The sequence below is a fragment of the Pseudoliparis swirei genome, chromosome 9, assembly GCF_029220125.1.
Source record: "Pseudoliparis swirei isolate HS2019 ecotype Mariana Trench chromosome 9, NWPU_hadal_v1, whole genome shotgun sequence".
In the NCBI taxonomy this organism is placed as follows: Eukaryota; Metazoa; Chordata; class Actinopteri; order Perciformes; family Liparidae; genus Pseudoliparis; species Pseudoliparis swirei.
The window spans coordinates 22873579-22900836 of record NC_079396.1 but is presented as its reverse complement, the minus strand read 5'-3'; the positions used below and the strand labels follow the sequence as shown (position 1 = coordinate 22900836).

General features: G+C 42.9%; 2 protein-coding genes across 3 annotated transcripts in view; one reads left to right on the top strand and one right to left on the bottom strand.

Moving 5' to 3' along the window:
* Positions 1–1842: 1842 nt before the first annotated feature.
* Positions 1843–20254, bottom strand: LOC130200161 (voltage-dependent L-type calcium channel subunit beta-4-like). Of its 2 annotated transcripts, none has more exons than XM_056424194.1 (14): positions 20189–20254; positions 19370–19462; positions 9224–9343; positions 8095–8217; positions 7891–8006; positions 7728–7807; positions 7591–7610; positions 7294–7371; positions 6623–6681; positions 6408–6508; positions 6158–6309; positions 5979–6074; positions 4745–4915; positions 1843–2696 (listed from the first exon to the last, which is right to left on the bottom strand). In XM_056424194.1, the coding sequence occupies exons 1-14, from the start codon at positions 20219–20221 to the stop codon at positions 2268–2270; spliced, it is 1671 nt and encodes a 556-aa protein (XP_056280169.1). In that variant the 5' UTR covers positions 20222–20254; the 3' UTR covers positions 1843–2267. The 2 variants fall into 2 exon arrangements, with proteins under 2 accessions (XP_056280169.1, XP_056280168.1); XM_056424193.1 differs by lacking the exon at positions 1843–2696 and adding an exon at positions 4513–4569.
* Positions 20255–24269: 4015 nt separating this feature from the next.
* The window catches only part of LOC130200154 (adenylate cyclase type 6-like), a 38238-nt gene continuing 35249 nt past the window's right edge, over positions 24270–27258 (top strand). Inside the window, exon 1 of the mRNA XM_056424179.1 lies at positions 24270–24466. The gene's annotated coding sequence lies outside the window, so the exon portion shown is untranslated. The remainder of the gene's footprint in view (positions 24467–27258) is intronic.

Here is a 27258-nt window from a genome sequence, read left to right as displayed (position 1 = left end):
TTATTGCATCACAAAGCAACCATCCCAAAAAAAAGTAGTGCAATTTTTTTCTTTTATCTACTCACACAAAAAGAGGAAGTCCAGATGGTCTAAGGCGTTTAAAGTTTGTCAATGTTCGGCTTAGTATTGCATATGGAATAAGACAGAGGAAGTTAAATTATAACCCGTGTAAAAATTGTGCTTCATGAATTGAAAAAAACGTCAACTGCTTTTTATCAGTTGCTAAATTGGTCCGCTTTGAAAAACATACTCTGCCAAAATATAATAAAAATAGCTAATTGGTGAATTAAAAACATGCAGGGATTAAATAATAACCATTTAATTATTTACCACAATTTGAAGAAAAAAATCTTTACCATTTTTTAAGTGATTGACTTGTAAAAAGTGCTTTAACCAGAGTCCACCCAATATTGTGGATAAAGAAAACCCCAATATAAATGTGTGATAAATAGTGATGCGTTCTGATTTATTATTTTGAAGTCGTCGTGTGGTTCGTGGTGTGAGGAGTGAGTAGCCCCAAAGACAAGACTATCACAAGACAACGAGGAGAACCGATGCATTACTGAAATACTTTAACTGTAAAAAAGAAACAATCCGATTTCATGCAACATTTGCATAGATTTTTTTTTTTCTCAATCATGCTGATTTTTTTCTTTCGGTCTTCAAAGTATACAGAACACTAGATAAGCGATACCTGTGAGACATGGAAGCAGTAAACCGGTGATTCCTAAAGTGTCGACCCCTCCCCCTTTTTTAGTTCCAACTCGTCATCGGCTCGCGGACCAATTAAAATGGCGCTGGATCGGAATGACGTCACGGCTTGCTACGAGTCCTCCAGGAGCGCGTCGCGTTCGTCACGTGGAGTTTGAGCGCGACGAGTGTGCAGGACTCACACCTGAGGATCTGATTTGTGAAGAACGAGTGAAAATAAAAACTCAAAAATAATCTGCAGGAAGTAACGCGATGTTTTGGCAAAAAAAAAAAAAAACCGCGCGCGAGGGAGCGAGATAGGTGTAGAAACGGTGGATGCTACAATCAATAACGTGCTACAATCGAATTACAGGGCGATCGGTTGGACACCGGGTGGCGCTGGAGGTGCAAAAAAGGCATGCAAGAGTACATTCTCTGAAGAGGAGCTGCTGCGCGCGCAGCATGTGCTTAATAATATGTGAACGACTCGATGTAAACAAGCAAGGTTGGTAGATAAACACTTCTTCTTCTTCTTCCACACTGTGTGTGTGTGTGTGTGTGTCTGTCGGTTCACCGTCTTCAGAGTTAAAAACTGACATGGGTGGCAAAATGTTCTCTGAAAACAACAAAGAATTCCACATTAACAAAAATCAAATCAATAAAGTAGCCGTGAAACAGAAGCCAGGTGCCCGTTCAGCATATAAATTGTAATCAAATATGTTACGGTTCCCCGTTAAATGGTTTCTAAACAGTAGACATTCCTACGCTAGTTTATCCGCCAAAGGTCATTCGGTTCCTGTTCTGACGTTAATGTGCAAAAAGTTTTAAAATAATGATACCCATACATGCAATAGTAAAGATAGTTAAAAGTCTTCGGGATTTTAAGGCCAGTACATGAGACGTCCTACAATGGAGAAACCTTCGGCGGTGCAGCTAAAGTTTGAGCCCGAAACCTTGAGTAGCCCTGTTGACTTTAATCTGAGTGACCCCGGAGAGGTCAGAGGTCAGAGGGTCCCTTGTGAATAAATAAAGTCTGGGAGACGGTGACTAAAGTTGTGAACTCAATAAACTGGACGTCCGTTTCAGATTTTCTTTTTTAACCCTTGTGTTGCCTTAGGGTCATTTTGACCCGAATCAATATTACACCCTCCCCCCGCCTCTGGATCATTTTGACCCGATTCAATGTTTCACCCTCCTGTTACCTTTATATTTACTAACATATTTTACCCTTTGGGTTCAATTTGACGCCAGCAATTAAAACCTCCAGAAAATTATTAGAATTAATATTGTTTTCCAAGTTTAAGTGTGAGGCACTTTATGTTTGTTTGTTGACTACCGAAAGAACACCGACATTAAACATTGAATGGGGTCAAATTAATCCTAAAGCGGGGGGAGGGTGTAATATTGATTCGGGTCAAAATGACCCTAAGGCAACACAAGGGTTAAAAGGTGATTTTTTGGGGTCTTTTCAATCTCTAAATCGTTTGTTTTGGAACGTGCGACAGTCGGGGGTGATCTCGGTGCGGATCTGGAGGCAGGAGGAGGGGCCTCGCTCCTCAGTGGGGGGGGGCCCCTCCTCAGTAGGTGTCTCGGGGCCAGGGCCGGCTGCGCTGCCGGTTGTTCCTCTGGTTGTGACCCTGCTGAGCTTCGCGTTGGAGCAGCCTGTCCCGTGACTCGTGCCCGTTGGCGCCGTGGGCGCCGGCGGCGTGCCCGCGGTTAGGGGGGTACATGTCCCCGTATGTGTGAGCGTGGCAGGGGGAGGCGTACTCGTCCTCCTCTTCTTCCTCCTCCTCGACCCCCCTGTGACACGGGCTCCCCCTGCGGCTGCGAGACAGGGAGTCGCTGGCCTCGTCGGACGGCATGAGGCTGTCCTGCTCCAGGGGGGAGTGGGCCTCCTCGCCTGCCTCCTCCTCCTCTTCCTCCTCACCCTCCTCCTCCTCACCCTCCTCCTCCTCCTCCTCCGCCTCCTTGCTTACCGCCTCACAAGGCTGCGGCTGGTTCTTGTTCTGGTTCTGGAGGATGTGAGTCGTCAGAGGGGGAGGGAAATAGATAAAGAGGGTAAAAAAACACTTTTTGGTTTTCAGAGGGGAGACAAAATAATGCAAACACTACATCAAGAAGGACTTTGAAGGAAATAAAACAACGACTAACATGCCCAAACGTACATTGAAAAAGTTATTGGTTGCTACAATTGTTCCTCTCGTTCCCGCCGGAGGAAAACACATTCCAAATAAAAGTCTTTAGCACATTTAACGAGTTAAATAAAAAATATCTGCTTTTGTGTTTTCACAGAATTTGCACACAGGGAGATTTACACACATATGTAATTTCATACATATATATATATATATATTTACGTATATACACACATATATATATATATACGTATATGCAGACACATATGTTTAGTTTTTTGTATATATATATACGTATATATACTGTACACACATTATATAAATATAGCTGTGAGAATATAAACACTGCAACAAAATAGCACTCAGTGTTGATGACAATTAGTAGATTTTATATTTCATATATATATATATTTAATTATATATATATATATTTACATATATACACACACATATATATATATATACATACATGTATATGTATATGTATACACATGTTTTGATTTTTGTATATATGTATACATATATATATAATTATATATATATATTATTTATATATATATATAGCTGTGAGAATATAAACACTGCAACACAATAGCACTATTTATGAGTGCTGTCTCTATTTATAGTATTCAAAGCCACAACTAATTAATTGTTCTTTGGTTTCTAAAGCGTCAATATCTGGCAAATTGTCAGAGCAGGCGTAATAATCTGCATGTATTCATAACAATATATCATGGACAATTCATAGGGGCTGGGGGGTTTGACGACAATTGGTATGCAGCAGTGTTTGCAGTGTTGTTAAAGTCTCTTCAAAGTCCTTTTTAGTTGACAGTGTTTTAAAGTAATTAAAACTGACACCCAACAAGAGAAATGCCAGTGAAACAGTTGAATGGCGGTCAGCGGATAATTCCAGGACACAAAAAGTCACTGCGCTGCTGTTATGGTCTCAGTTTACTGATGTGTAAATTATGCATTTAGTTTAAATGGGCGCATTATTACCTTCGCATTGAAAATGCGGAAGGTAATGTTTTGATCGCCGTGTATTTGTATGCGTGCGTGCGTGTTATTCGCATAAGTCAAAAAGTATTAAACCGAATCGCATGAAATTTGGTGGGATGATTGGTTATTATCCGGGGACCATTTGATTAGATTTTGGACAAAGGTCAAGGTCATGAAAAGGTCAAAATCTTCTTTTTACCATAGTGCGGTCAATTTATATCCAATTGGCATGCGACTAATGCCAACATGTTCATAATTCAATGCCCAATCTTGTGATATGCGAAGGTATGCGCTCTACCGAGTGCCCATTCTAGTTTAAACTTTGATCTTATGCCTTTAATCTTGCCGGTGAAGACGGCATCGAGCGCCGCTGTGGGCGGGGTCACTGTTCACCAAGCACGCTCGGAAAATAATCGACTACCGATTTGAAAATAGAAAGGAACGACGGTCTGATGTTCACGCTACCGCACAAACGTTTTAAACTTTCCTGAGACCATCAGCTAAAGGGAAGGAGGCGGGATGCGATGGACACAAAGACATCTCTCCTGTGGTGAGATCTGAATGAACACAATGCTCTTCATTCACTGTCTCTGTGTTCAGGTGTGTAAGAGAGAGAGAGGGGGGGGTTGGGGTTGAGAGTGTAAATATAAATACATATATATTTACAGTATTATATGGATTGTAAACCCTGCTACTCACCCCATTTTGTAAGCGATCATTCAATTAATTCCTGTGTTTCAGAAAACTGCAAAAATGTTAAGCATGGATGAGTGAGAGGACAGACGAGACAACTGGAGACAATAAAAAACAAAAAGGAGTGAGAATCTGAGATGGGAAGAGCCGGTAAAAGACATGTGACAACACACAACATGTTCAGAGACAGGATTCCTGCTTCGAGAAACCAGCGCTCTCAAACTCACCTGCAGGCTGGAGACGGCGGACAAAGGGCTCATCAGACTCTGCTCCAATGAGGGGCTCAGAGGGGCGTGGCTCGGGAGGTGAGTGGCGCGCCAGTAGATCTCCAGGTATTCAGCCAGATGCTCACACGCATCTTCCAGCTGGTTCTCATCCAGAATGACATCAAACATTTCCTACAGGCGACGGAAAAAAAGAAAGAAACCGAGGCATGAAAAGCAGCTCGGCAAAAAGTCCAAATCATTAACGGTCACGGTGAACCGCTGGCAAAGAGACATGTACCTCTGGAAGTCGTGTTGTTCATCACATTGTGTCTAACGGTCATCATAACAAACATGATCTGACCAGCGATCGGTCATTCAGGACAAATACACTGAATGTAATTTACGTCTGTATAACTGCTCCTTGGACCTGTTCCCTGTTCTCTGTTTCCTGTTCTCTGTTCCCTGTTCTCTGTTCCTTGTTCTCTGTTCCCTGTTTCCTGTTCTCTGTTCTCTGTTCCTTGTTCTCTGTTCCCTGTTCTCTGTTCCTGTTCTCTGTTCCCTGTTGCATATTCTGTGTTCCCTGTTATCTGTTCCCTTTTCTCTGTTCTCTGTTCCTGTTCTCTGTTCCCTGTTCTGTGTTCCCGTTTCTCTGGTCCCTGTTCTCTATTCCCTGTTGCATGTTCTGTGCTCTGTGTTCCCTGTTCTCTGTTTCCTGTTCTCGGTTCCCTGTTCCTGTTCTCTGGTCCATGTTCTCTGTTCCTTGTTCCTCTACTCTGTTCTCTGTTCCCTGTTGCATGTTCTGTGTTCCCTGTTCTCTGTTCCCTGTCATATATTCTCTGTTCTCTATTATCTGTTCCCTGTTCTCTGTTCCCTGTTCTCTGTTCCATGTTCCCTGTGTCTGTTCTCCTTGCCCCATTCCTACTGGACTCATTACTGCTCCTGCCTGGACTTTTCTCCCTCATCTATTTTCCTTTTAGCTAACAAACCATGATCCGTTGCTGCTGGTCTGCATTAGGCTCCTCCCCTCGCCGTATCGCACTCACCCCCCCATGACGATGTGCAAACTCGTGGTGACCCATCCAATCGTCGTTGAGTTATTTAAATCAAGACTCTGGGCTCCATGAATGTCGGTATGAAAGTTTAAAGGCATCTCAAATCTCTTGAGGTGTTTCAGTCTGGACCAACGTGGCGAAGCAGGCGACCAACACACCGAGGAACTCCTTGAGAATGTGACATTTAAAAGGCGTGGACTCACAGGGGGGCACTGGGACAGTTTGTCCGCGGCCATCATCTGCACATTCAGGTGCTTGCTCTGAGACTTCCCTCTGGACTTGACCAGCCGCTGCAGCACCTGGGAGGAGAGACGAAGAGCACGGCGTCAGCCGGAGGAGGAAGACGAGCCTTTACCTCTCGGAGCGGAGCGACCGACCGCACCTTCGGCGAGGACACTTTCACGTAGACCACGATGGGCGCGAGGGAGGTTTTGGCGAGCTGCGCGGGATGGTTGATGGTGTCCGCGTCCAGAATCACCAGCTGCAGGGTTTTGGCGAGTTCAAATATCCTCTCAATCTCACTCTGGACCTCCGCTGGACCGACGGGCACATGAGATTTGGAGTTTAGACTCATCGCTTCTTCACACCGTCAAAGATTTCCGGAGATTTTCATGCGGACGTTATATAGTCACCGATGCTGGAGCGAGTGTTGGATCTCTCCATCATGGGCCTTTTGTTGAGCACCGACCTCTTGGCTAGAGACAGGTCAGCAGTTACATGAGTGATTGAGATCCTGCCGCACACAGAAAGAGAGAGAAGAAATATGCAGTGAGACTTTTTGGATCAGATTTAATAAACGCCCGACTTTCCACAAGTGATTATTCTGTCTTCTCTCCACTTTACCGACCTTCCCTCGAATTGGTGTTTCAGGAAGTCAAAGAGAGCTTTCTGCATCATATCCGTCACCTTGGGAGAAGATGAGAGGTGAGAAACAGGCAGAACACAAGCAGACAGAAGAAATGATGTTTTGCTTTGATTTACCGTATCAGAATGTCAAAACACAAGATTAAAAAAAGATACATAAACAGTTCATGCACAGTATTGTTATATATTATATATGTATTATATAGAAGTATCTATTGAAAAATGCTTTGGGGGGGCGAGTAAATTCACGAGTAAAATAAAAATACAAGCGAGGATACGCCTGTATTTTTTAGAATTAATTATCCAATTTAACTTTTAGGCTCCATCAATGTAAAAAATACATACATGTAATGAAACAAACATATACAAGTATTACGTTTTCTCTCAAAATGTTACTTCTGTACATGCAACCTCTAAAATTCAACATCAAGAAAACCTGTTGTTGTTTTCCTTCTTGGCCCGAACACAAGACAATAAGTTAAATAATAACTGAGATGTCATGATTCATAGAAAATGCATTGAGCAGGTTTCACAAGTAAAATATCTCGTCCCTATTTCAGGTTGATTCTGACTTTTAAAAAACCAAACTGGAGCAGTTTTAGCGGTGCAGGGTCCTCCTGTGTCTGATGGAGGGTAAAAGGAGGAGAGGCTGACCTCGTAGCCCTTCAGCGATGGTCCCACGAGGACCACCGGCCTCATGGAGGGCACCACGTCGTAGGGGGGGACGTGATCCTGCCAGAAATAAGGGGACGACGAGGGGAGGGGGGACGAAGAACAGAGAGAGCAGCGGTGAGAAATGATGGGCGTTGGGTTCGGGGGAAAAAAAACTATTATATAACCTCGCTTTCTGCAGAGATCATTCAATTAAATGAAATACTGATAACCAGTGTGGACAATATGGACTATGCATTATGAGCACATGCTGTGTCATCATAAAGTGCCAACGCCTACCTGTTTCTGCTTCTGTTTGGCTTGTGAAAACAAGGAAATAACAATCAATGAAAGAAAAGAGGCAGAGGGCAGAGGGCAGAGGGGAAAGTAGTGTTTTGTTCCAGCATGACTCAAAGAGGGAGCTTTGTAGTACTTACATTCACCTGCAGAGGGCGGGGTGGTCCTCCAATTCCCAGTCACCATGTCCCCTAAACTGGAGGAGTTACCCCCTGTTTTCCTGCGACAGCAACACACCACATTATTAAACTCCCAGCGCGGGAACGGCTCCTCCAGAGACGTCGCGTGGTGCCACTAACAGACCTTTGCTTTTGCTCCTGCTTGAGCCTCATGGCCTCCAGTCGCAGAGGGCTGGGGATGAAGGAGACGTCCGCTCCCTCTTTCACGAGCCGGCCGATCCACCAGTCATTGTTGTACTTCTGCGGAGTTCAGTGCGACAACAGAGCCGTGTGACACGCGTGAACGTCGGGGGTCCGTCTCCGGATCGACGGCACGCTGGCCACTCACTTCTTTGATGTGCAGGAAGTCTTTGGCATCAAAATTGACTGCAGCTCCGTGGACGGGGCAGTCGTCCTCCAGGGCTCCGCAGTAACTCACATTCGTCTTCACTGCGAACGCCACAGGTTTGGACTGAAGAAACGGCGAGAACGCAAGTGTTAGCGATAGAAGACGCACATGCTCAGGTCAGATACCGTATGGTGGACCTCAGTGAAGTGAACCGGGCGTTGCTGCTGCTCCTAATTACACAAGCACTTGTTTAAGACTCGAAATAGAAAGTTTAGGACTTGTTTGTGATATATATCGTTATTGAGATATGAAATGTCCTATATCGTGATAGAAATAGTGTAGTTGTGATATGTAATGACCTATATCATGGCATACATGGGGCGGCTGTAGCTCAGTGGGGTAAGAGGGTCGTCCTGCACCCAAGGTTGTGGGTTCGATCCCCGCTCTCCCCATTAGTTGCAAGCCAAAGTGTCCTTGAGCAAGGCACTGAACCCCCAGTTGCTTCCCGGGCGTATCACTGCAGCCCACTGCTCCTTAATAACTAAGGATGGGTTAAATGCAGAGAACTAATTTCCCCTTGGGGATTAATAAAAGTGTATATTTATTTTATTATTATTTTACATATCATAATGAGATATGAAATTAATTATCTGATAACATGATGTATATATCATGATCGAGTACTGAACGACCTATATCGTGATATATATGTTATTCAGATATGAAATGGCTATGAAGTGATATATATATACCGTTATTGTGCTGTATATATCATTATTGAGTAATGAATGGCCTATATCGTGATATATATATCTTTCTAGAGATATGAAATTACCTATAATGTGATATATATATTAATATATATATATATTAATATATATATATATACTAATATATATTAATATATATATACATACATATATATATATATATGTATGTATATATATATGAAATGCCTATATTCGGATAGTAGATTTTGGCCCTATTTGAGGGCATATATCATCATCATGATCATCATATATATATATGAAGGTTCCTGGAGCAGTGATGCCCACATGTAGCTCCAGACCTAACCCCTAACCTTAACCCCTAACCCTAACCCCTAACCCTAACCCGCCAGCCGAAGCACCTTGGCTCTGTCCAGCTGCAGCTGTGCCTGGCGCTCGGCTTCACGCCGATACGCCTCGCGGTCCTCCTCCGCTGACAGGTCTGAATCCGACGGCCTACTGGTGTACGAATCGGCCGACCCCTGTCAGGAGAGAGACCCAGGTTTACATGTTATTTGTAGTGAGTCATTTCCTTCCACAAAGACTCATCTGATGGTGATTACAATGAGGCCCCCGTGGGCCAGACCGCCTGCTTCTGTTCACGCTTTCATCTGGTTTCTGCTCCGCAGTCTTTGAGTGCAGGTGTGCATGCAAATGCGCGTCTGTGTTCACGGACACGTTCGCGTATCTACGACACAATGCGTCGCTCTCCCACAGCAGCCGTCCTCCGGAAGACCAAATATAGCACAAAGAAGGCAACAGCTTCCTCTTCCCTCCCGCCTGGCCCCGATCATCCCCCACAGCGCAGCACACATGGATACCGTGGGTATACGGAAAGTATTCAGACCCCTTTAAATGTGTCACTCTTTGTTTCATTGCAGCCATTTGCTAAAATCAAAAAAGTTCATTTTTATTTCTCATTAATGTTCACTCGGCACCCCGTCTGGATAGAAAAAAACAGAAATGTAGAATTTTTGGAAATTTATTAAAAAAGAAAAACTGAAATATCACATGGTCGTGAGTATCCAGGTCTGAGTACTTTCCGTACCCACTGTACATCCTCTGCTCCCCATGTTTATTCTCCGAGGACATTTCCTCATTCGTTAAATATACGCCGGCTATCATTTCTCACCGTGAGAGGTGTAAGGACACATCCCGGGGACGGCTCGCAAATTACACCGGAAAGCGACAGAAGAGGCACAAAAAGAGACGTTGACACTTTAAAACTGTGGAAATGTGCTGCTGCTGGCTTTTACTCCAAACCTGTGAGTTTTACGGTGATTATTTACTTCAAAGTCTGCGTCATAACCTGTAGCGCTGAAACAATAAGTTATTAAATAACATATATCATGTCACAATAATAACTAGAATGGGCACTCGGTAGAGCGCATACCTTCGCATATCACAAGATTGGGCATTGAATTATGAACATGTTGGCATTAGTTGCATGCCAATTGGATAAAAATTGACCGCGCTATGGTAAAAAGAAGATTTTGACCTTTTCATGACCTTGACCTTTGACCCGATCGATCCCAAAGTCTAATCAAATGGTCCCCGGATAATAACCAATCATCCCACCAAATCTCATGCGATTCGGTTTACAACTTTTTTTGTTACGCGAATAACACGCATACAAATAAATAAATAAATAAATGAACTAGAATGGGCACTCGGTAGAGCGCATACCTTCGCATATCACAAGATTGGGCATTGAATTATGAACATTTTGGCATTAGTTGCATGCCAATTGGACAAAAATGTATCGTGCTATGGTAAAAAAAGAGTTTGACCTTTCCATGACCTTGATCTTTGACCCGATCGATCCCAAAATCTAGTCAACTGGTCCCCGGATAATAAACAATCATCCCACCAAATTTCATGCGATTCGGTTCAATACTTTTTGAGTTCTGCGAAAGATTTTGACCTGTTCATGACCTTTGACCTTTGACCCGATCGATCCCAAAATCTAATCAACTGGTCCCCGGATAATAAACAATCATCCCACCAAATTTCATGCGATTCGGTTCAATACTTTTTTAGTTCTGCGAAAGATTTTGACCTGTTCATGACCTTTGACCTTTGACCCGATCGATCCCAAAATCTAATCAACTGGTCCCCGGATAATAAACAATCATCCCACCAAATTTCATGCGATTCGTTACAATAGTTTTGAGTTCTGCGAAAGATTTTGACCTGTTCATGACCTTTGACCTTTGACCCGATCGATCCCAAAATCTAATCAACTGGTCCCCGGATAATAAACAATCATCCCACCAAATTTCATGCGATTCGGTTCAATACTTTTTGAGATTTGCGAATAACACGCATACAAATAAATAAATAAATAAATAAATAAATAAATACACGGCGATCAAAACATAACCTTCCGGCATTTTCAATGCGAAGGTAATAAATACACGGCGATCAAAACATAACCTTCCGCATTTTCAATGCGAAGGTAATAATGGTGCTCAATCTTTTCTAAAATCCTATTTTGATTGTATTTGCCTGAGTTTCTTTAGGGTTTGCACGGACAGGAGAAAAGAAAAAGGACATTTTGAAAAAACACAATTAAACTATTTTCTGCTAAATCCAATATAAATAAATAATTAATTTAGAAAATAAGACAGTAACCACGAATGCCTATTTCCAAAGAGTGTTCTAGTATTTTGTGCTGTAGATGCAGTTTGGATACTTTGATATCTGGTATTTATTTGGCTTCTTTGAAGGAACTCAAATATCCAAGACAAGAGGCAAAGAAGAAATATACAAGAAGTGATAAATGAGATCAATTTCCCACAGGTAACTCAACATCCGTAATTACATTAATATATACTGAGACGATCAAGCGAATAAAGCGAGGTAAAGAAACTGAAGATGTTTTACAGATTTCATTCAGTTTTCTTCTCTTCCTCCAAAGTGCAGCGACTTAGTTCTGGTCATCCGTCTTGTGCCAAAACACACAAACAAATCCTCCGGAGGACCAATCAACAGCAGCGCGACAAAAGGAAATTCAGGCTTAAAATACCCCCCCCCCCCCACACACACACACACCCTAAATAAGTGCCCAGACATGAAGAACAACCTCCACCTTTAATCTTTCTCTTCACCTCAGAATTCATACACGTCTCACAAAACATATTTTACTACTTCAAGCGAACAGCTCTTCCTCTTTTATTGTGTATGTGTGTGTGAGTGTGTGTGTGTGTGTGTGTTAGATAACCAGATCAGATTTTTAGCACTCACAAGCTCTGCAAGGCAACACTGCACCAGTGCCAGAGCAGCACCGCGAGAGAGGGAGAGCGAGAGATAGACAGAAAGAAAGAAAGAAAGAGGGGAGGGGTTGACAAGACGTCCTGAAAAAGAGAGAGATGTTTATGAGGACGCAGGGTGACTGAAGGAGGGACGAACGAGTGTATGAACGACTTGTATGACAAGATAAAGCGAGGCTTTCTCGACGGGAAGATGAGATTAGAACATAATAAAATGCTGCGGAGGAGGAGGAGTGGAGTGAGACCTCGATATCTCTCCTCATCGCAGATAGGAGAAAAGAGGGGAAACACAGCGGGAGGGAGGAGGAGGAGGAGGAGGAAAAAGGAGACAAACAGATAGGCAGTCAGAAAGAGTTGCACACCTGGCTGATTGAGGAGGACGATAGAGACGTGAATCACTTCTTCTTCTTCTTCTTGTTCGTGGCTGAATGGAACCGTTCCCTCCCTTTCTGTTTCTGTGATTATTCCTCACGCGCCGCAAACACTGATGGCCTCGACTCCACAGGGGAGCGGCCGACGAGGAAGTGTGTCACCCGGCTCCCCCGGGGTCCTCCGGAGGGCCAATTAATCCTTTCGGTCGAGGGACGGAACCGCGGGAGATTTCCACGGTAATTTCATCACGATCCTACTTACACCTCCTTCGCTGGTTTAATTTTCTTTTGGGAAGACACGGCGGGAGATGAATTTTTTTTTTTTTAAAGTGTAGGTAAATCAACCCGTTAGTCGTGATGAAAACATACTCTAAAGCCAACAATTATTGATCACAAAATAAACGAAACCCAATAATTGAAAATGTAAATACAAGATCGGAACGTATACCATTCTCAAATTGATTGATGGGTTCTTCAAAACATAAATCTGCTGTTAATGTTTTTAAAGCTGCGTTCATTGATTCTGGGGTCACTGTAAACACAGCGGTTATCAATTAAATTCACCACAAGTCATCTCTCTCTGAAACATTCCCCCACGAGCGAGCACCGTGAACAGGTAGGACCCACCACCCTGAGGTTGATCTACCCCCCCCCCCCACTCCCCCTCTCCACCTGATCACTCCACGGCAAAACTCACTCTAATATCCACTCTCCTTTTAGTTCTCGTTTGCTCGTTAAATTTACCGGGGTTCAGCCAATTACAGTTCTAGAGTTCGATTGACTTTGATCCTGGGTTACAATCGTACGGTGGCGGTGGAGAGACACATGCCAGTGTGGCCTCTAGGATTGGAGCTCGCGGTCCTGAATCCTGGACCCTCTCCCCGGAGGCCGTGCACGATGCCCTGCAGGGCCTGGTTGTCCCGTGAGGATACTGGCCCGGTGGACCATATCCAGGTGGGCTGAGCTGTGGGCCGGAGCCGCGACACCGTGCTGTCACAGGTCAGCAGGTGAGGGGGAAAACAAGTCTTTTATTGACAGCTGCAGGAAGGGGTGGCGAGTTGCCAGGTGTGCAGAGAGATACAGAGTCGGAGCGAAGGGGAACGACCAGACAGACAAAACATCAACTTTCATTGCAACGCATCACTCAGTTGTTGAGATATTTCAATCTGGACCGACAATGATGCCGACAACAACCTGGGTAGCAGGAAAAAACAAAACAAAAAATCTACTGCACGCCTTTAAAATTGTTGCTTATGATGTGAAATATATATTGCTTTTTTAATAAATGGATGTTTGTTATTTTAAATTCTGTAATGTTAACGCTATAGTCCGATTATTCTGGTTTTGTTTCCTGGAAAGAGATTCTGTGAAAGAGGAGAATATATTATTCAAAAGACTGACAAAAAAGAATCTGCCAGCTCCAATGATTTGGAAAATCCAGTATCCAAATATCCAATTTCAAAAAGTGTTCGATTAACTGCGCGGTCGTAATTCAACGTCAGCAAGTTACACGTGCACGGAGCTCTGATACACAACGCCATAAATCACCGCCGCGGTTACATCGATATCAGAGTCAAGTTCAGACTCGTACCGCGTTTCAAATTGATCACGAGAAGCCAGCGAGGGAACCGAGAGGAGCGCACGGGGCGGGACGACGGCGGTCGAAAAGTGAAGCGTGGGGGTGGGGGAGGAACGTGAGGAACAAAAGCCTTTTGTTGTTGTTGTTTTTCGAAAGAGGGGGAAAACAAAGGAAAACAGAGAGAGGGAGAGAGACGAGCGGCGACAATACGATGGAAACACCACTGAAAGAGAGGATGGAGAGAGATGGAGGGAGATGGAGAGAGATGGAGGGGGATGGAGGGAGATGGAGAGAGATGGAGAGAGATGGAGAGAGATGGAGAGAGATGGAGAGATGGAGGAGATGGAGGAGATGGAGGAGATGGAGAGAGATGGAGAGAGGATGGAGGAGAGAGATGGAGGGAGATGGAGGGAGATGGAGGGAGATGGGGAGAGATGGAGGGAGATGGAGAGAGATGGAGGAGATGGAGGAGATGGAGAGAGAGATGGAGGAGGATGGAGGAGATGGAGGGGATGGAGAGGATGGAGGGGATGGAGAGGATGGAGAGGATGGAGAGATGGAGGAGATGGAGAGAGATGGAGAGATGGAGAGGAGATGGAGAGAGATGGAGGGAGATGGAGATGGAGAGATGGAGAGGAGATGGAGAGATGGAGGGGAGGATGGAGAGGAGATGGAGAGGGGGATGGAGGGAGATGGAGAGAGATGGAGGGAGATGGAGGAGATGGAGATGGAGGAGGATGGAGAGGAGATGGACAGAGATGGAGGGATGGAGAGAGATGGAGGGGGATGGAGAGAGATGGAGGGAGATGGAGGAGAGATGGAGGGATGGAGAGATGGAGGGGATGGAGAGATGGAGGATGGAGAGAGATGGAGGGAGATGGAGAGAGATGGAGAGATGGAGGGGGATGGAGAGAGATGGAGGGAGATGGAGAGAGATGGAGGGGGATGGAGAGAGATGGAGGGGGATGGAGGGAGATGGAGAGGGATGGAGGGGGATGGAGGGAGATGGAGAGAGATGGGGTTTTTAAATGGGGAGGAGAAGGAGCCGAGGAGTGTGTCGAGTCATTTGTACTTACTCAGTCGATGCTGCCGGTCGCTCCCTCTCCTCTCTGTAACTCTACATGCTGTCGTCCCCAAACCAGGGACGACCTGCACTGTTCTTACCCCCACCTCATCCCACCAAAACACACACACACACACACACACACAAAAGAACAACGCTCGTTTTGCGTCACGAGAGGACGCACGGCTGCAGATTTCTCCCCCCTCCACCCCGGCCTCAACCCCTCGTGTCCTACATGCAACACATACATCCACACTTACGGGAGCATATACTGCTTATTGTATCCTGCTGCAGAAATGAGTCATACTCCACTGCACCTCCATACACCCCCCCCCCCCCCAGACAGAGGGGAGAAACTATCTGCTGCTCCGTTTGGGAAATCTGCTCCTTCTGCATGGAACAATTTATCATAACACCTTTTCTTCTTTTCTTCAGGAGGTGTGTGTGTGTGGGGGGGGGGGGGGAGAAGGTGTAATGTCTGAAAAGAAACTAAAAGGTGCTCGTGTGAACAATGAACGCCGCCACACATCACTTCGCCTGAGGCCTTCAAAATGAGTCGTGAATAATTTAAGCCACGCAATATTCTCAGGGAATCTGGAGATTGTCATTAAGCCCCCCGATCAGGATAACTAATGTCCCCGCCTGAAGAAGATGTCTGCTCAGCCCTCCCCCCCCCCCCCGCTCACTAACGTCTCTCAGCTACACCTTGCTCCACATTCCCTCGCACTAATGGTGCGGCGCATGAAACCGAGCTATTTCTTCCCCATCATGTCTGCAGCGACTCGTTCTGTTGAGGGAGTGAACATCAGGCCCCTGGCCCCCAACACCGTGAGAGTGAATCTTAATGGGGAACTTTAATTTAATAAATAACTTTTTAATGAAGCATTTAAAGCTACTTTATTTTTAACCACGTTTTGATTTGAGCTGCAACAAAAAGAAAAGGGTCATTTTGAGAAAACAATTACAAATCATAAATATATCCCAAAATAAATAATATATATATACATATATATATATATATACAAATAAAAAAATAATAGAAAGACATATATATATCCCAAAAGAAATATATATATATATATATCTTTACATATAAAAAAATAAGAGAAAAACATATATATATATATATGTTTTTCTCTTATTTTTATATATATATATATATATATATATATGTTTTTCTATATATATATATATCTCACATATTATTTTTTGGAACGTTGGTCAAATATAACAAGCTAGGATGTCACTTTGGGCTCTGTGAAGTTGTGGTAGCTGTTTCTCACCACTTCTTCTTCTACTTCTATCCGCTACACAACATTATAAAGATGAAACAATGATTGAACTGAATAATCTGCAGATTAATTGATGAAAGTAATAATCATGGAAATAACAGTTCAAGTGGACAAAACATCAAACAAACTGTTATTTATCTAAGATTTGAATGTTGAAAGGCTTGCTTAACCTTTTTTATATTAGATTTTTACGAGAGATGCTGTCTATAAAAATATATACATAGAATATAAGTATAGCAGTTGATATTAGTGCAACTAAAAATTCACTTAATTTAATCGGTCAATAACCGTTTGGTCTATAAAAAGAAAAGAAAACAAGCAAGAAGAAAATCTCACTCGACCCTGCGGGAACTTGTGTTTTTCACTATTTCCTGTTGTTTTATAGACAATTAAGGCTCAATAATAAAACTGTCCCGGTCTTAGCGGTGACGGTCACTCTGCTGTAGTGTATCTATGCTGACTTGAGTTTTACTGCGTATGAGTTTAGCTTTTTATAAAGCATTTTAATACAATTGTCCCATATATTAAATGACCCATCCTCAGTATTTAGGAGCAGCGGGCTGCTGTAAAGCATCCGGGGAGCAACTCTGGGCTCAGTGTCTGACTCAAGGACACTTAAAAATACTGGGGAATCGAACCAACAACCTTGTGGTTAAAGGACGCTCCGCTCTGTCCACTGTGCCACACGGGAGGATTGCACTAGTTCTGCTTTCACAAATTACACTTTCACTCCAAAAGAGAAACAATTATCAAAATTATGAATTTTCTGAAAGTCAATTTATCAATAACTTCTCAATCAATACGTTGATCGTTAGCCGTGTACGTTATTTTATTGAGGAGGCATTTCAACTACTTTCATATCAACATGTTTTGATCTTTAATTCAGGATTGAATTGATTAAATCCACACAAAAGCTGGTTCAAACATTTAAATTCACAATTATTGTCGTCATCTATTAATCCTGATTACTTTCTCTAATAATCCAAACATTTCTCGGCCTACAAAAAGTTAAAACAAACACTTTTCTAAAGTCAAAGTTCACGTTGTTTTAAATCAATTGTTGTTGTAACCAACAGTCTGTACATTATCACTTTTTGAGGAAACTAACTGTTTACCATTTTTGCTTAAAAAATTACTTTAAAGGATGAATTAATGATCAAAATAACCGTAGTTTAATGAGCTGTCTATCATCTAATGAAATAATCAACGACACCTCTTGCTGCTAGTGTGTGTATGTTTAATGAACTTAGGTGGGCCAAAGAAAAGAACTCTTCTTCTAAATGAATGCATCAGGACTAAATTAATATTTGATGTAAAACCTGCAGGAATATAACGAGTCTTGCAGCTTCTGTCGGTACATCGGGCTCCTATTGAGGAGTGATCTTTGACCTCCTGACTTGTGTCCAGGCTCATGAACTACACCGGATGTGATGAGCTCCGCCTGCACAGGATCCACAGCCTCTGCTGGACTCTCTGGGAAACTACAACTACACCTCTGCTTCACAAACTAGAATGCGGCTTCACACTTCTGGGCATTGAGATTGGAACATGTTGACATGAACATGTTGGCATGATGTGCAATTGATAAAAATTAAAAAAAGAAGGTAAAAAAGAAAATTTTTGACCTTGACCTTGACCTGACCTTTGACCTTTTTTGATTGATGATAAAAAAATCTAAAATAAAATAATAACCAATCATCCCACACAATTTCATCAATTTCGTTTTAATTTTTTTGTGTTTTCGATTAACATACATATAAATAATAAATAAATAATACAAACACAATAAAACATTACCTTCCGCATTTTCAATGCGAAGGTAATTAAGCCCGCTGCAGGTTATTTATTTTTTCTTTATTTTTTTGTTTTTGTTTTGGGGGGTCTACAGTGATGTATATGTTGTGAGTGTTGTATTGGTTTATGTAGAAATGTGTACGGATGGGTGTAGGTAAACTGTGTAGAGACTGTGTAGATGTATAAATGAAAGGAAACTGAGAGTCATACAAGGGGAGGGGTGGGATGGGGAAAAGTTTGTGTAATGTTTTTGTTTTGTTTTGTCTTGTTTTTTTTTTTCTCTCCTTGTTTTCATCTTATGTTTAAAAAAAACAAACATCATCCTTGTGTGGTGTTTTCTAGAAGGTTATACATTTGTGTATTTTCTTTTTGTAAAATAATATTTTCAGCATAACAAACTGTAAATGCTGGCTATTTCACTACAAATATCCTGTAAAAAAAAAGTTTGTTGATGAAAAAAAAAATCGTAAAGAAAACAAACCTCTCCATCGAATCAGCTGATGGAGATGAGAACCAGCCCTGCGGTGACATCACGAGGCCCAGAAATCTGTGACAGTTTTTTGGTGTTAAATAACAGAAAATCTCCATCAGAGACTTCCACGAGGGCTTGACCTGGAAACATTAATTAACAACACTGCATGGGCTGCGTTGGGATTTCATAACTCACAGACATGCTGCTGCTCCCTACTGGTCAAAACAACAACTGGACCCGGGGAGGCAGCTCTGATGAGGATGAAGAGACGCATGTTTTGGGACGCGAGTACGAGAAATGCACAACCGCAAAATGTCTTTTTCTTTTTTTTCTTCCACAAGCCGGAAAACGCGTTGATTCGCCGCCGACATCTTGAACCGTGGGACGAACAGAGGTGCTGCGTGCATGCCAACGGAACAATGCAGAAGACACCTGTTCTGTTGGTAAATCACCTCCAACTCCTTCTTGCTTCATTCATCCAGACTCAAGAACACGGCGTGGCCTACATTTCCCACAGAAGCGGCAGTTCTTCCCTCCCACTGACAATCGGCGGGGTAATCGGCCCGTGACCGCGATGTCAGCTCATGATGTATAAGCAAGCATAAATAAGGGGGAAGCGATAACGAATGCCTTCTGGGAGCTTTTTTTTGTATTTATTTTTGTACCTGCCGTTTGATGAAGCTGGACGTTGTGTCGGAAGATGTGCTGCCATCCGAGCGTTTGAAGCGGCTCTTGCGTTTAGGCAACTTCCTGGGCAGCTGTGATGAAAGAGGCACACACACACACATATAAATACACTTAGACGGACGTGATGGCAGGAAAACAAACGTGCACCGTGCTGATTTGAAAAGGCTTTTCTTTGTCTTTGTCGTTTTGACAACATCACACACCTACATTTAGTGTTTAAGGACTGGTGCAACAGAGCTGTCGTGCACTAGTCTATAAACAGCTGTGCCGATATCACATAAGTGCTTTACTTCACATAAAGGACTTGAATGTGATGCACAGAACTGCAGGTTCTGCTCCGTGTAAAGAGATGGATCTCTTTCCCCGGGCCTCTTGTAACCCAGTGCATTAATAACAAAGCATGGATGTTGCAGCATGCTGGCGGGCCCTGTAGTTTCAGGCTACAGGTGAGAGTCAGAGTCGTATATATATATAGTCCGCCTCAGTCTTTACGCCAATACAATTCATATTTAAGTCGCTGATGTGTGCTGATTTTTTCTACATCATGTGTAAAGGAAATGCAATGGAATTAATAATAAAAATCCATAGAATAAATAAAAAAATCCCTGAATAGAATCAAGCATCAAACGTATTTCCTCCTGTCATAATAATAACCAAATATGTGAGTCCGCTAAATGATGGAGACGACCAACCATCCATCTGCAGTTTTTGTGAAAAAAGATATAAATAAAAAAGTAGCTCGCTGCCTAATCGCGACGACTCAATTTGCAACAACAAGTAGCAAGACGTTAGCTGACCTTTTTCTTTTCTGTTTTCTTTTTCTCCTCCATTTGGCACTGAGCTCGTCAGACGCGTGAGCCGGAGGAAGACAACAAGGTGCGGTGCTTTACCTGAAAATAGTGCGCGTGAGAGCCCGTTTCCACAGCGGTAGACTGTGGGTCTACGGGCGGTTTGGACATTTTGACTCGCACCATCTATCCAGAGCGCAGGGGCGGCGGGATGCGCACAGACACATGGGGTTCACTGGAGGGAACACGTCGAGGAACGCAGTGCAAAGACCGCGGAGGAGGAGGGGGCGGGGGAGAAGCGGCGTGGAAGAGGAGCGCGAAATACGGAGAGGAGGAAAGAAACCCCAAATAAATATCCGAGCTCAGATTATATGAAAAGCTGGTTGGAAAAAAAAAACTCGGGAAAAAAAGAAGAAAAAAAACTGTGTTATAAGCTACATCAGGGAAAAGGGGGGAGGGGGGTGGGAAAAATGCCTGAGCAAAAAATAAACCGTGCGGTCTGAAGCGTCATCGCTCGCGCAGCCGAACAGGTCCGTACTAAGTGCGCGTTTCTGCCGGGGGTGTCCATCTGTACACAAGATGATACAGACATACCATTTTATTATGGATTTTTATTTCAGAGTTGTGTTGGTTTACTGACTGTGTACCCTCTCGTTGTGTGTGTGTGTGTTTTTTATTTAAAGAAGGATGCAAACCGCAACAGGTATACCTATTTCATAGAATTCAGAAACAACGTATATTTCAAGAGTTAAAAGTATATGTAATTTAAAAAAAACTTTAAATCCTCCCCTGTGACTGTTAATCTATTATACATTATATAATTAGAGTATTGTTCATGCATGACTAAAAGCAGGATTGGGTTGCTAACTTTATAACTGTGCTGTAACTGCAACACATTTTCATTATTGTGATCATGCTTTATTTCTAGATTAATTAATTCATTGTTTGATTGGTAAAACAATAGAAGTGTTAATCACAGGTTCTCATAGGCCAACGTGACAGTAATCTTGCTCCTAAAAAAAAAGTGATATAGTGATAATAGGCTAAAATATGTTGGTACAAAAACACCAGTACATATTCCATTAATAGCAGCTAAGCATATTCTTATTTAGACACAGTGAAGGGTTCTGCACACCCAAACATATGTTATAAAATTATTATTATTATTATTATTACTATTATTAGTCAAATTATTATTATTATCATCATTATCATCATCATCATTATTATTATTATTATTATTATTATTATTATTATTATTATTATTATTATTATTGTGTCGGTAGTCATTAAGGCTCAAACCATATCATCTGATAATCTTCAATAACAGGTGGAAAACAACTACCAGGAGAGTGAGGGAGCTGTAAATAAAGCCCTGTCTGATCCACACACATCCACATCCGGTCTCGAGAGGAGGACGTCTAATCAGGCAGCAATGGAAACACCTGTGCACGAGCTGTAAAGGTACCCGGATACAACGTTGGTGACTATAGCAACTGAATCAAATGTATTATCTTGATAAATACCCAGATATTTTCTCACGGGTTTCTTTGAGACCATAGAGCTGGAAGTAGAGTTGATATTGGACTGAACGACAATCATCAGGTGACCGGAACACGATGGAAATGTCGCTCTTTGCAACACTTTGTGGGCTCCAATGTGTTGGGACCATGCCTTGTTTTCGAGCTCCAGTGCCCCCTAGTGGCCACACATATACTTCAGCTTTAGACCTTTTTTTAGCCTGTGTATAAAAGTGGAAAATACTACAACTCTAAAATAATCTTATTTATATTTACTAGCTCTTAATGACATGTACCCAGTGGTGGAACAATTAAAATAAAAATAAATAAAAAGTATTCATATTTTGTTTAGAAATACTCTGTTTTTAGTAAACACCATGCATTCAAAACTTGTCTTTAATCCTTTACTTGTAAGTAAAAGTGCAAAAGTTTTTACATCAAGTAAAGTTACTCATCATTCAGAGTGACCCATTTCAGAATATGTATTTTGTGATTATATTATTGCTGTATTCATTTGTACACCATTGAAATGTTGTAGCTGCAAGGTTGGGCTGATTTTGAATAGTCTAGTTACTTATGGATTTCTTCACCAGGGAATCAATAAAGTATTATTAACCTAGAACTCTATCATCGTTTATTATTTATTGTATAACAATATGATAAGTGACTCTGAACTTAATTTATCAAATACATTTAGTGGCGTTCTGCAGTGTAGAGTAAAAATATATAGCAGGGGAAAATATAGAAAACTCAAGTAAGTATACGTTAAACTTTTACTTAAGTTCAGTACAGACTTACTGGGGGTGTTTTCAGTTGGTAACCTTTGACCTTTGACCATCTAAATCTAATCTGCTCATTCTTGATTCCAGGTGGCCGTTTTTCTCCAAATTTGAAGAACCCGCGGAGGCCCCCCAGTTCTTGACTGGTGTCTTTGATGGTGGAAAGTAACGTACCCAAGTACTGTGCACATTTTAGATACTTCTACTATCGAATTCATGCTTCTTTATTCTTCTACTCTGATCTTTTAAATGCCAATACTGTACTTTTCACTTTGGTATATGTACTTAACCGCTATAGTTACTCTATTTTTACATTACACTTATGATAAACTTCTTAATTACGATGCATTGTAATAGATTTAAGGCCCCGCATACCCACGCAGTTATTTTTCAGTTATGTTCGGTAGGTCTCTTATCTTATGTAGGTCATATAGTGGCATTAGATATTACATTGAAACTGTTTCATAACCAGTTAAAGGTCCCTCACAATAGATTTAAGTACATGTTGCACTGTGGCATAAAGTGTAAATACTTCTACCATTGCAGTTGTATGTCCAGCCTCACACGATTTTAAACACATTTCAGTGTAAACGGATTTTTTCTCCACATCACTGGTGCTTCCTTCTGGGGAGACTCACGCAGGAGTTCATGACTGGTGTTTTTTTTTTACCACTGACACGGCTTCACCACTAGAGGGAGTGCCGAGTTACTAGAAGTGGGAAAGAAGAGAGTGGGGCGAGAGCCGCGGCGCGCCTGCTGAGCAGAGCTGCGTCAAGCGTCCAACCAGCATCAGCGGAACAGCCGCGCACCGGAAGTGGAGAGTTGATGTCAAAATAAAAGCCGAAGAAATGAAGGTGCAGCGAAACGAAGAGAGAAAGTCTTGCTGTAACAAAGGAAATTTTCATAAAAAAAAAAAAAGTATGTAACAATTAGTTTAGTATTTTTAAATACTAAATCAGAATCAGCTTTATTGGCCTAATATGTGCACGCATATTACGGAGGTTGACTGCCAATGCACTTAAACACAGTTCCAAGAACAATTTGCAGGAGAATTAGACCCGTAGATTGTCATTATTTTAGGTCGAGATGAGTTTTTGTGGCTCAGGCTCGAGCTGAAGCTGCTTTACATCAACCTGCCATTTTTTTGATTTACATTCACAGTATCATTAGATCACATGGAAGGTCTACACTGTGTATTGTAATTTGATTATGTTGGTCTATTCTGAACACACCTTTCGTCATTTTCTATTCCTCTGGTTTCTTCCATATTTCCCCGTCCCAAAAAATATCTTTTCCTTTTCAAGTGAGGGTTGAATATGACACGGTGAAGTACATATTGTATACTGTACATATTGTTAAGCCCTGAAAAGAGTGTGATATTTGGTTATATTATATAAACTGACTTGACCCGAGCTAAAACAACAGTGAGTTATATCAACATATAGAACAAGCCATACAATGTCTTATCTGTGACTTAGAATTAAAAGACAATGACTTGTATCACAATAACCATAAACCATGTGTCTCATGTAAAATAAACTGAGAATAAAAGTATCCTGATTTATAGCGAACAGACTTGCATTTGGATTAAAAAACCAAACAAACAAATTATTAATTAAATAAACAGACAATATTATTGAACCAAACAATTGGGAAATACACCATGTATTATTTAGGTCTTCTGTTTTTCACGTTTATTTTTTCTCTTTTAACTTGAAAATCAATAACCGGAAGCGTGATGTTCCAGCTCCCCCCCTCCGTTTTGACAGTGGTGCTCGGAGCCGAGAGGGCCAGGGGGAGGAGAGGAAAGGGAGTGGAGCGAGATAAGACGACCGGAGGAGATCCAGCACACAGAGACCAATTTACTCGGACCATCCTCTGCACAGCCCGACTACACACGGTGCTCCGCTCCGGCCCCCGAAGAACCGCACCGAACCGGATTGTCCTCCGCGGTCCGGCCGGGGAACAGAAACCAGAAGATGATCACGGTGAGTCCGTCTTCCTGACAGAAGCAGCTGCTGCAGGCCGACATATATAATACATGTTCTCCTGTCACACACACACACACACACACACACACACACACACACACACACACACACACACACACACACACACACACACACACACACACACACACACACACACACACACACACACACACACACACACACACACACACACACACACGCGTCTCGGACGCTGTTGCACTGGCCCGCACGCGCCTCGGCCACCTCTCTGTCAGCGCACCGTGCCTGCAGGAGTGAATGACAGGAGATGGCAACAGTTGCTGTGAGGCCTCGCACCTGGTGGTGGTGGAGGAGGAGGTGGAGGAGGATACACGGTCAGTTAATGTGTCCCACCGGCAGGCCAGCAGCAACATATCTGTGTGGTGGTGGAGAAGGAGAAAAAAGAAGAAGGATGAGCTGCCTCATCATGTTTCTTAAGAACAGCTGACAGTTCATAATAAGCTACATTCAGGAGCCTCTTGCATTCAGCCTGATGCTCATAGCGATGCAGCCGCGGATCAATTTTCATAACATAACGTTGCACTTTAACACCTCCCTACAACACATGTGGTTTGTCAATAAGGGGAGTTTTTAACGTATTATCCCCCCATCCGTCAACTGACGAATGCGGAGGAATGTGCAGCACTAATAACGTGTTTATATCTGTTTATTTACCCAAGACTAGTGGTCGATACTCTTCTCCTGCGAGCTATACGTTGCTTTGCTGCAGACTGAAGGACATTTGGCACGAATGTCAGCCGCTGACCGAGAGGCGTGCACGTGCGTCCGAACACGGCCTGCACCGGACACGGCGGAGTGGTTTTATGGTCCCCGTTATGGTTGTCACACAGGCCACGGCGTTACGTAACGAGAAGCCTACGCTGTTTGAATGCGGGGCCTTGTCGCGCACGGCACGGGCCTCGTGCGTGGCACGCGCACACACGCGCCGGATCGCAAAACACATCATCCGCGCATGATTATGGAAATTAAAGGGGGATATGGGGGGGGGGGTCACTCGACGCGTCGCATACCTTTGATTTACCCCTAATTAGTTGATCTATGTTCGCATCTGGATGACAACTGAGCCACCACACACACACACACACACACGGAGAGTGAGAGAGAGAGAGGGAGGGTGAGAGAAAGAGACACGAGGAGGGAGAGAGAGAGAGAGAAGGAGAGGGGGAGCGAGGGAGAGAGAGAGAGAGAAAGAGAGAGGGAGCAGGGAGAGAGAGAGAGGGAGAGGGGGAGGGAGAGAGAAAGAGAGAGAGAGGGAGAGGGGGAGCGAGGGAGGGAGAGAGAGAGAGAGATGCATTCATTCATTCTGGACTTGTCTAACTGGAACAAGCCCACACGGGTTGACTTTACGCTCGACGTTTGCAAATGAGGGGACGCTGCTCGGACCGATACACGCCAGAGAAGGCTGCAAGTAGGCGAGATGCGTCGCGAGGAAATGATATTCGGGCCTCCGCCGCGCAGCGAGCCTCTCCGGTGGAGATGCTGACCGACGAGGCGGCGGCGGCGTTGATGTGTCTCTGCACGGCGTGCAGCTCCTGGTGTCTGGAGGCCCGGAGAGGTCAGCTGGTGGTGGTGGCTGAGGCATCCGTGGACGTTTAATTCAATCTACACCGCTACACCCACTACTCGTATAAAGATACTGTTGGGTTGTTATAGTAATATCAGAGATATATGAACTCCCAACAACCTGCAATTTGAATATTTAAGTATTTGAGATATTATCTGCACCATCTGACTTTTCTCTCCCGATACAATACCTCAACTCAGGTCATCCAATACCGGAACTCCCTTTCCCCCCGCCCCTCCGAGTATATTATCTGTATACCTCCGCTGTGTGAAAACTCATTAGGATTCTCTTGTTATAGGTAACACGGAGCCATTGCTGTGGGACTACAAATGCACCATGACTGAATAGATGGAACTGATAATGGAGAAGTGTCTCCTCTAGTCCATACCCAGTCCTCTTAATAAGAGCCTTATTGGTTTAGAGCATCCTAGACACACATTAATGTCATACACTCAAAGACGCAGCAAGTTTATAATACATTACTTACTTTATACAGTGTAAAATATAACCACATAAGACATATGAGAAGTAAACATTCATACATTAATACACTAAAAGACAATGTGTGTTTAAACACTATCAGTCAAGTCAAGCACATTCAATTCTTGAATTAACAGTAGAATATGAAACTAAATTAATTCACAGGTGACCCTTCCTCAGGTGCTCACAGGGCATCACAATGATGTCATCCAGCAACAGCACACTGATACAGTAACATGTGTCCGTGCTGTGTGTGTTATGCAATACTTTAAGGGAAGTTGCTTTCTAGTGATTTCATTACATTACATGACATCACATGTCATTTAGCAGACGCTTTTATCCAAAGCGACTTACAATAAGTGCATTTCAACCTAGAGTCCAAACTAAGAACAAGAATACAGAAAGTAACATTTTCTCAACATAGTCGAACTACAAAAGTACCATAATAAGAGCTATTTAAGTGCTACTGAAGTGTTAATCTGTGTTTTACTCCAGATATAGTCGGAAAAGATGTGTTTCTCAACAACTTTTGGTTCAAAGCTGCGGGGCACACAGATCCGGTCCTGCTGTGTTTCCCATCACTGTCTGGATATTTGTCTTGACAGTATCCTGTTGTCCGGTGGCATTTATCTATATTTATTGCTCGTCTTTTTACCATCGATTGTGATAATAACCAGAGCTTGAAGGAGACGCTCTTTTATCTTCA

Excerpts from the sequence above, each read along its gene's own strand:
- LOC130200161 (XM_056424194.1), bottom strand. The coding sequence starts at position 20,221 with ATGGAGGAGAAAAAGAAAACAGAAAAGAAAAAG. Across the intron at positions 8,218-9,223 it reads TGCAGCTGGACAGAGCCAAG|TCCAAACCTGTGGCGTTCGC; the intron begins GTGCTTCGGCTG and ends CCGTTTCTTCAG. Across the intron at positions 8,007-8,094 it reads ACTTCCTGCACATCAAAGAA|AAGTACAACAATGACTGGTG; the intron begins GTGAGTGGCCAG and ends TGAACTCCGCAG.